This window comes from Arachis ipaensis, chromosome B06 (assembly GCF_000816755.2).
Source record: "Arachis ipaensis cultivar K30076 chromosome B06, Araip1.1, whole genome shotgun sequence".
Lineage (NCBI taxonomy): Eukaryota > Viridiplantae > Streptophyta > Magnoliopsida > Fabales > Fabaceae > Arachis > Arachis ipaensis.
In genome coordinates, this window is record NC_029790.2 from 114,989,487 (window position 1) to 115,003,587 (window position 14,101).

The 14,101-nt window shown below is 37.2% G+C and overlaps 1 protein-coding gene across 1 annotated transcript; it reads right to left on the reverse strand.

Moving 5' to 3' along the window:
• Nucleotides 12,824-13,881, reverse strand: LOC107648373 (probable sugar phosphate/phosphate translocator At3g11320). Its single transcript, XM_016352264.2, has 2 exons — nucleotides 13,598-13,881; nucleotides 12,824-13,175 (listed from the first exon to the last, which is right to left on the reverse strand). Exons 1-2 carry the CDS (start codon nucleotides 13,808-13,810, stop codon nucleotides 13,029-13,031), a joined length of 360 nt encoding a protein of 119 aa, XP_016207750.1. The 5' UTR covers nucleotides 13,811-13,881; the 3' UTR covers nucleotides 12,824-13,028.

Sequence of the window (14,101 nt, forward strand, 5' to 3'; positions counted from 1 at the left end):
ATTTTCAAAGGCATTGTTAACCTTTTATTTTTCTTCTTGTTTAGAGTTCCGATTCAAGTTTGTCTACCACTGTCCCAAACAACCACTGAGCCGAAAATTGAAGAAACACCTGAGACAGAAAATGAACCAACCCCTCTGCTACAAATTGAAGGAACTACAAAAACGTAAGAAATAGTCTTGGGTGTATATTTAGTTACAGTTTGGGTGTATATTTAGTTACAGTTTGGGTGTATATTTGGTTACAGATTGAGTGTATATTGTCCCTGACTAGTTTTTTTACATCATGATTAATTTTATGTAACCGTGCAGCACTCCTGAACCCCTCCCCCCAACAACTTGAAGAAAGCACACCCACACTTCCCCCAGCTCCATCTAAAATGTAAGTTCATCAGAGTAAAATCAATGTTTTGGTTATCATCCGTATATTCTTATTCTTATAATACATTATACATGATTACGCAGTAATCCAGCCCCAGAAGACGCTGCTGCGCTGATGATGATGGCACGGACAGCATCGTATGTTCCTAAAACAGATCCGATGCCATCATTCAGCCTTGGCTTCACTGATTCAAGCCAAGAAGAAACAGCAACGCAGGAGGGAGCGTCAACGCAAGATGAACACAGGGCAAAAACTCCAGAAACTCCAAAACTGCTAGAACAATTAGGGGATCTGGTACAAAAAATTGCAAGATATATACACTCTGTCAAAACTCCACCTTGCATCACTCGCGCCTAAAACGCATATAGAAGCTAAGGTAATATTACAACAACATTAATGTTTTTATCACCAAAATTAACTACAATCCTGATTGATGTAAAATTGATTTCGGCATCATTTCTAGATTGTCTCTGTCATGTGCTTCATACTAAACCAACAAAATATTCAAAGGTTTCAAGAAGAAGTATACTGTCTCCCCCCTGATATTGTGGTAAGGGTTGCTTCAACGAGTTTTGGGTGTATTTTCTGCATTCCTTAGGGTGTATTTTTTTTGTCTTATATTGGGTGTATTCTATTTATTCATTTGGGTGTATTTTATGTGTTCAATTAGGTGTTAGTTGTTTATTCATTTGGGTGTATTTTCTGGATTCGTTTGGGTGTATTTTCTGTATTCATTTGGTTGTTCACAATTTTTGCAGAACATGGCCCTTGAAAATCATCCACAAGGGATATTCTTACAGCCTAAAAACAATAAGCATTTCAGGGTGGAAGACTACCCAATGTTTATACCCTTCTTGGACCTTCAAAAATTAAAATCACATTGTTATGTAAGTTTTCATTTCTAAAACTACTTATTACCATTTTTTACTTATGTGCCAAATAAACTAAAACAGTGTTTAATCTGAACATATTTCAGATATTTGCACCTCTTTGCCATTCACAACATTGGTGGTTATGGTTTGCTGATACAAGAAAGAGGAAATTTTATATAGTCGACCCATATCACACAAAATCTCCTTCCGATGAGAGAACTGCGCTGAATACATTTGTTGTAAGTTGGTTCTGTGTTCTGTATATATAGTTGGGCGTATTTCTGTTCAATATAAGATGTAACTATGTGCTCCTTTGGGCGTATCCCTTTATTAAAATTATTCATGTATTACTGATTTGTTTTGTGTTTTAAGGGATACGTAATTTCACGAATTAAAGTATATGCTGGAGGAGAACCTCTGAAATCAAAGGACAAGGACAGGGAAATTGTAGCACCATACCTTCACATCTCGGGCCAAAAGACAAGGTATAAATCTTTCACTCTGAAAATTAAACTTTCCTATATGTAATTTATAATTTATTTTTCTGTTTTCAGCTATGACTGTGCTATCTACGTAATGAAGTGGCTTGAGATATTTGAGCCCGCAAACATTAAAAGGCGGAAGTATGAGTGGGACAATTGGACCCAAGTAAATATGTTTAAAACTAAATAACTCTGTATTACATTACTCAATTAACATGGTTGATTAAACAGAATATTCTTTTTTACTGTAGGACGAGGTGGACCACTCTAGAGTAGAATATGCTTCCCGAATTCTATTCCATGACATGAATCTAGACATAGCTGAAGCCATTAGGGGAAGTAATGCAATAAGACTGTCCAAGTCATCCTCGTTGTTATTGAGTCCATATTGTCAGATAGATTCTGAGGATGTTGACACTACTTAATGTAAATGTTATATAGTCCTGTAACAAATTGAACACATGCTGTAAAAATTTCCCAATTATAATCCAGTTTATGGTGAAATTTCTTTCAATAATTAAACTCTGTCTGCTGTATTCAAAATGTATGAATTACAGGTACTATAATATAAAGGAAAACATCAAACCAAATATACACCCATAACCTGCCATTTTTTACACACATAACCTGCCATTTTTTACACCTAAAGAAAGTTGAATATACACCCAAAAATTTATCCATCTGATGCTTTATCCCTAAAACCCTGAACCCTAAACACTTAAAACCTAAACCCTAAATCCATTAAACCATAAACCCTAAAACTTAAACCCTAACCCCTAAAACCCTAAACCCTTAAACCGTAATAAAAAACAAACAAACAATATTTTATAACATAAAAATAAGGTTCTGAAGTATATATATGTATATATATGTAAAATGTGAAACACAAAAAAATTCACAAAAATACACTCAAAAGAACAGTGCTTTTACACCCATATTCTTTAACTATACACCCAAAGAATTATCCACTGCTGCTGGTACCCTGAACTGATAATTCATAACATGTCCTTGATATTGGCTGGAATTTGAATGCACCACTGATGCAGCATCAAACAGGTTTATCTAAATATAACAAACTCACATATTAGCTAAACTGTTAATGATAAAATTAAACTCAATCGCCACATATTTAAAGAACATCACTTTTACCTCGTTTAAAGCTTTCGTTTTCTTCTTCTTTGAGGCATTTGCAATCTCTTTGTCCAACTTTGAACCTAGCCTATTTTTGGGACGTCCTCTTGTTCGAATCCTTGGAGGGCTTTGAAGCTCGTTAACGGATTCCAAGTTGGCATCTTCGTGAGATAAAGAAGATGTGCCCTTCCTTTTGGCTTTCAATGATTCCATCTCAACCATGACATTATCGTACGTACGGTGCAGAATTGCAGTCAGCTCCTCCGATTCGGATGCAAATTCGCAAATATTTTGCGAACGAAAAACCAATTGGTCAAACCTCTTGCTTCTTGGCTCCAACAGTGGCTCGTCGTGGCTGCTCTTGATGTGTGTGTGTCGCCTCTTTACCTTCTTGCTCCATCGTTCCAGTATATATCTAGGTGACACTTGGCTTACTCGTTCAAAGCTTAACACGCTTAGTGCGTGACGGCACATTATCCCTCTCGACTTGAATAATAAGCATTGGCATTTTACCTCGGCTGCTACTGAGTCGTAAGTAACCACAAACTTGTTGAATATTGAGCTGGAAACTTGTTCTCCGACTTCGTATACTGAATAGCCTAGAGCGGAATTTGTTAATCTAGTGATGCAATTCGCCTTTCCTCTGAATTGTGCTTGGACTTCCCTAAACTTTTGATGAGTGTACACATCTTGAAACTGAGCTTCAATGGAGGATTTAGTTGCACACGGTATGACCGTATAAAAATCTGCAGCATCTAATTCTCTCTCTGCTTGCTCCCTGCTTCCGAGGCAATTATCGTATTGTTTGACGAATTGAATAAGCGAGCTGTTCCGGGTAATAAACTTGTTAAAAAATGAATGCATGCTCTCGCTCCTTTGTGTGCTTCTCATCCCTGCCCAGAAGTGGTGATCCAGATAGATTGGAACCCATATATGACGGTCTTCATAGAGATCTGCAGAATACACCCAAACACAGACTATAAATACACCCGAAAAAAAATTCAATTTACACCTCTGCTGCAGATTTTAAACAAACATTACCTGAAAGCCACTTGTTGTCCATAAGACCGAAATTCAGCAGAAAATCATTCCAATTACTATCAAATGAGTCTTTACTATGAGAGTTCCAAACAACTTGGCTCATTTCTTGTTCAATTTCTGCATGTCCCTTGTACCCATTTAATTTGCTTGGAATCTTCTTCATGATGTGCCAAATACACCAACGGTGAATTGTTGTTGGCATACAAGCCTCTAAAGCCCTTTTCATTGATGCACATTGATCAGTGAGAAACTGATAAACCCATATTTTATGATATATTTTGTGCTTAATTTGAGTGATTTATTCAATCCTTCACCCACTTATTCATATTAATTGCATGGTTTTACTTTCCCTCCCTTATTATGTGATGTATGTGAAAAACATGTTTCCTATGCTTACAAATAATTATTTTGATTACCCTTTATTTCCATTCGATGCCGTGATTCGTGTGTTGAGTAGTTTCAGATCTTCTAAGGCAGGAATGACTTAATGGATGGAAAGGAAACATACAAAATTGGAAGGAAAGCATAAAACGGAGTTTTTGAAGAAACTGGCAACGACGCGATCGCATGGACGACGCGGCCGCATGCCAGCGCGAATCAACAGCGACGCGACCGCGTGATTGACGCGATCGCGCGCCTTGAGCGAAACGCATATGACGCGGACGCATGACTGACGCGACCGCGTGACAAGGAAAAACTCCCAATGACGCGACCGCGTGACCCACGCGGACGCGTGACAGAGGCCACGCACCAGAAATTACAGAAAATGCTCCCAGCGATTTTTGAAGCCTTTTTCGGCCTAAATCCAAGTCCAGAAGGCACAGATCAGAGGTTATGAAGTGGGAGAATGTATCCATTCAGAAGGGAGTCTCCAATTAGTTAGTATTCATGATTTAGATGTAGTTTTGAGGGGGAGGCTCTCTCCTCTCTCTTTTAGGATTTATATTTAGGATTTTATTCGCTTCCAGGATTATCTCTTTCTATCAGGTTCAAAATTCCTTCTTATTAATCTTTTCAATCTAATTTATGAATTCTTCTATGTTACAGATTACTCTTTTGAATTAATGTTATTTGAGGTATTTCAGTTTACAATTGTTTCTTTTATTTATATCGCTGTTGCTTTCCATCTGAAGACATTTTTATTCCGGTAGATTTACTTTTCCCTTTTGGTCTTGGTTAAGAAATCAGTAACTCAGGAGTTATCAAACTCAAATATGATTGATAATTGTTATCTTTGCTAATTGAATTGAACTTCAACAATCCCAATCTTTCCTTAGGGATTAACTAGGATTTGAGGATCTAACTAATTAGTCACTTGACTTTTCTTCACTTTAAGTAAATACTAACTGAGTGGAATTAAGATTCAACTTTAATCATCATTGATAAGGGTAACTAGGATAGGACTTCTAATTTCTCATACATTGCCAAAAGTTTATTTTACAGTTATTTATTTATTTTACAGTCTTTTACTTAATTCAATTGCAATTTAAGTTACTTGTTCCTCATCTTAAAAATCCCAATTTACAATCTTCATAACCACTAATAAAAACATACTTCCCTGCAGTTCCTTGAGAAGATGACCCGAGGTTTAAATACTTCGGTTATCAATTTATTTAGGGGTTTGTTACTTGTGACAACCAAAACGTTTGTAAGAAAGGTTGATTGCTTGGTTTAGTAACTATACTTGCAACGAGAGTTTACTATAACTTCTAAATCATCAATCTTCCAGCTCTTATCAGAAACCCTTTCGGAGCATTTCCTCCCATGCAACGAAGCCAACATTGAAATAACCATTTGAATGATTCAATTTCTTCGTTTTTTATCAAAGAGCATCAGAGAAGTGTTGACTGACCGTGGTGATTCACCCCGACAAAAGAACCACAAACCAAATTATACCTGAAACAAATTACCATAGTGCAGAATGGAAAATCATTAGGTACACCCAACAAATGCTTTGTATACACCCAAAAACACCCAATATACACCTCTGCTGCGGATTCATAAAAATACATTAATTTAGCATCATAAACAGGGACAGTTTGTTACCTGTTTGTATTGTAGGTGGCGTCAAATGAAATAACATCTCCGAAATACTCAAAGACAGCTCTACTTCTTGCATCGACCCAAAAAGCCAGGTTAATTGATTGATCCTCCTCGAGTTCAAGCTCAAAAAAGAAATTCTAATTCTTCTCTTTCATTCTTAACAAATATTTCCCGAATTCCTTTGAATCTTCTTGTTCGGAAACATTTCGCACTTCTCTGGTAATGTAATTTCTCACATCCTTTTCAATAAAATTTAACTCGCAGTGACCCCCGGCAGCCGCAACAAATGATTGGTAAGTTTTGCTTGGTCTGATACCAGCCTCCTCGTTATTCTCTATTGTACGACGAATGGACATGCTTAGTTCCCTGTGCTGTTTGAGCATCTCTGCTTTACTTGGACAGCAAAGGTGTGAATGATCCAGCACAACCTTTAAAATGATCCAAGTACCAACATCCTTCAATGTGTGTATATAAATTCTTGCAGGACAGTTTAAACCGGCTGTCGGATTTGTCTTCTCGGTCGGAGATATTTTAGATTTCCATTTTCCCTCACTGCTACATGTAATCAATTGATTCTTAATCTCGTTTTCCTTTCTATTTGTGCTCTGAACTCTTGTAGAAAAACCTGCAGCCTTGACGTAGTTCCTGTAAAATTTTCCAGCATCTTCAAGGGTGGTAAAGGTCATTCTAACCTTCAGAACAAACTGGTCATCAACAACAGAGAGAGGCTGCAGAATACACCATGTCAAAAACTAAAAATACACCCAATCATTGCTGATATAATACATCCGAACAGCAACAACTCAACTAAAATGACAATAAAAGCCATAAACTGTAAATACACAGGCTGCAGAATACACCATGTCAAAAAATAAAAATACACCCAATCATGTCTGATATAATACACGCGAACGACAACAACTCGGTTAAAATAACAAAAAAATCATAAACTGTAAATACACAGGCTGCAGAATACACCATGTCAAAAACTAAAAACACACTCAATCATGTCTAATATAATACACCCGAACGACAACTCAGCTAAAATAACAGAAAAAGCCATAAACTGTAAATACACCCACACTTCCCACAAAAATACACCCAAAAAGTTCTGATCTACACTCGAGCGTCTGCTATAAATTCCAGATAATTAATCAAAACTAATACATTAGATTCAATCCACAGATTTATGTTCACACGTTAGTTTCACAGTCAATGTTCACGAATTATTCAGCTACACAATGCTATACAAATTACTGCAATAAAATTTAGAGTAATCGTATGTAATTCAAACCTCAGGAACTTCGTTAGATTCAAATTCATAATCCACTTCGCCCTGATTCAGCTGACAATCTGAGGTTGAATCATCCATTATCTTCAAAACGAGTTCAAACTTTGATTTCAGAAAACAAAAAAATCGAATAGAAAATGAAGATGGAGTTACAGAGAGAGGAACTAACGTAAATGACGAAGAACAAACCAGTGAGAAAGGAGGGGAAAAGAACGATCGAAAAAAGCAGGGAAAGACGCGCGAGAAGAAGAACGAGCAAATCTGGAAATAAGGAGAACGAAGAAGGAAACAAATCTTTTAAATTTGGTAGTTATATATACGCGGGATCTTTATATAGCGCGTGTAAGTGACGTAACACTTGCAGCGCATTTTGGGAGGTTAGTACAATGCAAGCTTATATCGTTTACACTGTAAATGAGATAAGATTAGGTAACGCATGTATATAGATGTCATTTACAACGACTTTTTGAATCTCATTTCCAATTTTTTCACCACTTTCTCATCTCTTTTATCTCTTTCTGACCATATTATTGAGTAAGACGAATATGACACTTGCAGATGCACGTGATCCGGACATCAATAGGCTGAACGCGATATGGCACTACAGCCGACTTTGCGGTTAATTTTATTATCTTGACATTTATTTTATCTCATATATGTATAGCCATGATTAAGATATTTGTCAAAAATTAAAGTACAATTTGTATATCGTTAGCAATAGGTCACTGATTGGATATAATTCTAAGAATGTGGTTATCATTTTTTCGGAAGATGAAAAATACTCCAAACATTATTTGGCATGTCTACAAGGACTTGTTGCAATACTCATGTCGGAACCTGTTCAGGAAGTACATGAAGATAGAGTGGATATCTTATCATTCATCTCATGTTGAAGTGAGTCATCTATTCAGAGTCATGGTAGGTTGAGTCGTGGTAGTGTGTGAATGATTGATGTCACACCAAACAAATCCTATAAAGATTCTTAACAAAATTGCATTACACAAGGAGTGGGAGCGATGTGTTACAAATCATGGTAATAGACAACACTTCATAGACATTTGTAACTATAATTCTAAGATGGTATAGGAGATGTGGCATTGCATTCAGAGCTTGGAGAGATAATTGTCTGTGAGTTAAAGGAATGGTCCTCTACCTTAGAGATACTAAGAGGTGCAATCTAACGATCACGAAAGTCGACAATCTGAAGATCGGAGCCATGGATCACCAACTATTGGAAGGAAAAGGTACCAACTAAGGAAATTGCATGATAATCCTGAGCCAGGTCAAATTCACCCTTGCTATTCAGAAATGATTGGTCTCTACTGAGAGCAATTCCTTATGAGAACAATGTTGGCGCCATGATCCAGTGGTGATTGGGTCAACTCCTTTCACTACAACACAGGCGGAGGATTGCGGCGGTAAAGTAGCATCCATGGTCGAACTCGCCGCAAATTGATAGAATCGTGGTGGAGGTGAGCTGCGGTTCGGCAGCAGCGGTTCGGCAACAGCTGCAAAACTGCACTGCACAGCAGATGTTCAATAAAAACCACTAAAAATTTGGGTATATATAATCAAGATTCAGCTGATTATTATCATATCTTCTTCGCGGGAAACCACTACAATTCGTGATACATAATAGTCCCTGAGATTCAATTCGTGACACATAATAGTCCCTGAGATACAAATATTAACCCATAATAGTCCCTAACATTTGTTTAATGAACCTGAAGTGGTCCCCTACATTGAAATCGTTCCCTATTTCTGTCCCTATGTCATATTACCAATAAAGAATACTGTACACAAATATTTCCCTCAGTCAGTACACAGGTATTCAGACCAACATGTCAACACCTTAACGAACAATTTACCTTAACTAGCAATAGGCTACACCTTAAGAACTGTTGTAATAATAGAGTATACTATGAAAGGGTAGGGTTTACCTTTTGCATGTCGCTCACGAAGCACTATTTGTTTTCTTTATAGTCTCCGAGGTCCTCATGGAGTAGCTCTAGAAACCACCTCCAATTCTCCGTGTTCTCGACATCCACAATTGCCCATGCTATAACATAGATGTGATGATTTGCATCCTGACCCACTGCGGATAAAATCTGGCCTCCAGTTTGTGTTTTAAGGAATGCCCCATCTAAACCAATCAGTCGCCTACACCATGCCTTAAAACCATTCTTGCACCCACTAAGACATACATACATCCTCTGAAAGATCACCTCTCCATCTGGTTGTGGGATGGTTCCAATTCTAACTGTTGAACCCGGATTACACTTCAAGAGTGTTTCTCCGTAGTCCCTGACCATTGCATTCTGGGCCTTCTCATCTCCATACACCTAGCGTCTGCCAAGGCTCTAGAAATTAAATTCCTATTTAACACTAGATCACACTTAGACTTGAAGTAGACAGCTGCCTCACATTGTCTGAAGTTAGGATATTTCCTAACCTTCTTCACTAACTTGTTAGTCAACCAGTTCCTATTTGCAGCTCGGTTGGTGGCTTCTCTAGCACATGTGTGGTCGTCATTGAAAGTTTTTATCTGCCAACATGTCTCCTCATGATCCCGTGAGGCATATACCACCCACTTGCACTCCTCAGCCTTACAGACAGCCCCGCATCTCACAGCATCGTTCTTAATAAATTGAATCCGCCTACCTTCTTGAATTGTAAACTCTCTCACTGCCTCTCTGAACTCAGACTTTGTATTAAATTTCATCCCACCTCAAGTTTTAAATCACCGAACCGAATACCATCTCTAAATACCAGGAATACATCATCTGGCTCTTCTTCAGAAAATTCATCTTCCGAAGGAGGAGGAGTCTTCATTTCCTTCGAGTGCCAAAAGTTGGCCCCATCAGACTCTGCTCCAGGATCCAAAGCATTGTCCAAGTTTTTATCTCCTGTGACAAGGACTTCTAAGAAACTTAAGTCCACCTCACACTCCTCATCATCCACCACCAATGCATCATCATCGTTAAGAAACTTTCTCTTAGACTTTGCTAGTCCCTCAGCAGGTGCATGCTTCAACCCAGACTCTCTTCTCTTGGGCTCACATTTTTTTCCAACGACATCATCATCACTTGAGCTATCATCTATCCCAGGATCATATGAACTGTCCTCCGTGGTGTGTTCATCTTCAGAAGAAGACAACCTCAGCACTTATTTTTTCTTGTCATGTTGCTGTACCTTCCTCACTTTTGAAGCAGACCTTGTGCAATAGGCTTTAGTAGTGATTTTGGGCTTTGGATTTAGTTTGGGCTTAGACACAGAATTCCGGTTGGGCTTGGGCTTGGGCTTGGAGGCATTCTTCGGGTTGGCATTGGCCTTGGAGGATGATGTATTATTGGATTTCAGATTTGGGTTGGCATTTGAATTGGGTTTAGTTTTTGGGATAACTGGAGGAGTCTTGCTAACAGGCTTTGCAGTAGTAGCTTGGCTAGGATTAGAGTTGGATGTGGTAGTGGGATTATATTTTTGGGGTGTTGGGTTATTAGCACCAGGATCTGTTGGTTCTGTGCTCTTGGGTGGTGAGGTATTATGCATTGGTTCATTGTTGTTGGTGAATAGAGTCTCATCAGCACGGGCAGTGGGTATATTAGTTTGGTTTGGGATCTTGTCTTGTAGGGGTTCATTGTCAGGTTCATCACTAACCTCTCTCAAATCATCATAGTCACCCTTAACATACACCACAATCTCATTTCCCTCAAGAATTTCTGGTGTTGAAACTGTATGCTCAAAGTAAACATCAACCAGCCCATCATTCTTTTCACCCATGAAACACATCTCTCTCAACTCATCATCACAATTCAGAGCTCTTAACCCACTGTCTAAACTCCTCCCGGGAACATGCCACCAACATTCTCCTATCCTATCATATCCTAGTTTTTTATAATAATTTCTAACCCAAAAAACATCTAAAGTATCTACATCAATGTCACAAACGCATGCCTTCTTATCAGGAGAATATATAGTCATCCCATTTTCATCTTTCTGAAACTTTCTCCCATGGTGGAACATAATATCTAAGTGCACATCCATCTGCATGATTCAAAAAAATTTCTTTTCAGCACCAGGTCCACATAATGATCCCTTTAAGATAGTTTTCATCAACTACATTATACATGACAGAGAGATATATCAAAATAAAACACATTTATCCACCATCGGAACAGAGCATGAAGACAAACCCCAAAAAAACAGTGGCAGACAATATCGAAATAAAACCCTAGCCCAAATTTCACTACAAACCTTAGGGAAAAATAATATACAAAGCAATAAACTATGATCAACAACCATCAACGCATTCCCTAAAATTTGAAAAAATAAAATTTTAATCTCTTCACTAACCTTGGTGACGGAACAAAAGCTCCTTGTAGCGGCAAAGTACCTCCTCAGACAACTGTACGGTGTTCACTCGTGATCCAGCAGTCTCCGGGAATCCTATTGCAGTTACTCGTTCCTATTTTGAGTCACTCATGGAGGAGTTGAAGACGAAGAGTGGAGACAAAAGAGGGAAGCAAATGTTTTGTTTTCCATCGCATACAAACGACGTCGCTCAAAGGGGTTTTTTTAGCGCCAAATTAGAAACGACGCCGTTTCCTAGTGTCTAGCGTGGCAATATTTGGCCACGTCACTAACGGCGTCAGTCCTCCAGTGACGGAAAATAGCCTAAGGACTAACGTGGTGCATTTTTTCAAATCTGGGGGACTAATTTAGTGTAATCGGGATCTGGAGGACTAAATCAGTGCAACTCGCCAATCTCAGGGACCAAAATGGGACTTAACTCCTCAAAACTTGCTTAGACTCTTGCTGACTTAGGTATCGGAGTGTCTTTGCAGGTACCACCCCCATTCCTTCACACATACAAGTCGGACGGAGGCTCCCAGACACAAACCTAGTCAGAGACTTCCTCCTTCAGACGATTGCGATTGGGCCAACCCAACGAATCCAGCCCATTAATCTCCAATTACCTACCGTAACAGGTATTATTATTATTATTATTATTATTAGATGTCGCCCTCATTATTATTTTTGTTATTATTATTATTACGCAGACAAGTCGGACCAGACACAAACCTAGTCAGAGACTTCCTCCTTCAGACGATTGCGATTGGGCCAACCCAACGAATCCAGCCCATTAATCTCATTAATCTCCTCGTAACAATTTCTATACTTATTTTTTTTAAAAAAATACTTCTTTTATTTTCGGAGAACAAAAGACCGTTTAAAGTTATAAGTGTACAAAAAAGACTATAAGACTATAAGACTATAAGATGTTTGAAACACCTAGCTACCCGTCAACCACGTACATCTCCAACAAAAATTTCACATAATATACTCAAATAAAGACTTCTCTGATCTCTCAAACACTAAATTATTGATGCCATGGTATGAAGACATCAAATAGGGATTTACATTTTCTTAATCAGTTCGATACATACTATATAGTCTTGCAAAATCAACAAATTTAATAATGTCACAAAACTACAATAATATCCAAACTCCAAAGGGTTTCATCGTATTATATTATGCCTAACTGTACTCCAATGCTTGCTAAGTGTGAACGATGAAATGAAAAGGGTTAGAAACGAAGTTTCAATTTCTTAACTAAATAAAATCACACGTTATTGCCACTAGCTAATGCACAAAGTTGATGGTCCTCACTCCTGCTTGTGGTTGGTTAATCATATATATATTATGCTCTGATAAGTAATCTTGGTAATTAATTTTAATTTGTAGTCTTTTATTTTCAACTATACCTTCCTTTTTTTTATTTTTTTTAACTAACTATATCTCTTTTTGGCTTCAGTGTATAAGATAACTCCAAGAACAGTGAAGGCATAACCACACATTCCTATCATGGAAATTGGATTCTTGAAAATCAAAATTGAGACCACCACTGCAACTGCCCCCTTTGCATTTCCTAAAACCTGCAAATATTTAACTAAATGTATTAGAAAAACATTTTAAAAATCGATCTTTCATTTTCAAAAACAAATGATTCTTTATTCATTTAGTAATTACAAGATTGTTTAAGTGGATTATTTATTTATTTTTTTGGATATTTAATTAACACTTACTTTTAAAAGTTCAAATAATAGTGTCATTTGTTGTATTATAAAGGTTCAATTTTGACTACATATTTTATTTCTATAGTGATTCATCAGAAAATTTACAATTAAGTAACATTATCAACCTAACTTTAGAAGAATGCTCATCTTCAATTTTTCATAGAATTTAATCTATGAAATTCATGAAATTGTTGAATTTATTTCCATATGCAATGCACATGACAAAAAATTGAAAATGTATTAAGAAGCGAAAATTGGAAGAAGTATTAGGACATATATACCTGAAGAGTCAATGCACTTGTGTGTTTTGTCACCAAAAAATTGGTTAGGTTGACAAAATATGCAAGAGAAGAACTGAAGAGCAGAAAACCTATAATTCTGATATCATTTCTTGCTACATCTATTGTGATTTGAATCACATTCTTCTCCATCAACAATGTTGCAGGAAGCAAGACCAACATTGCCATGGGTGCCATATAAAGCAGCAGGTTCATAGAGTTTAACTTTTCTCTGGAAAGTGCACACTCTCAGTTAATTAAATATCTTTTGTTCATTATTTATCATTCTCACATTTCTGTAAAGAATTAATCATAATTTTTTTTTAAGTATGCCCTTGATTAATATATGTAAATAACTAAAATGACAAATATTGTGAAGGAGAGGTAGTAAAAATAGTATAAGGTATTGACAGTGTAACTAGGTATTTTTTAAATATTGTTCTTTATTCAACTTTCAGATGAAAAAGAAAATAAAAAACAAATAACTTTTTGATTTTTTGAATAACT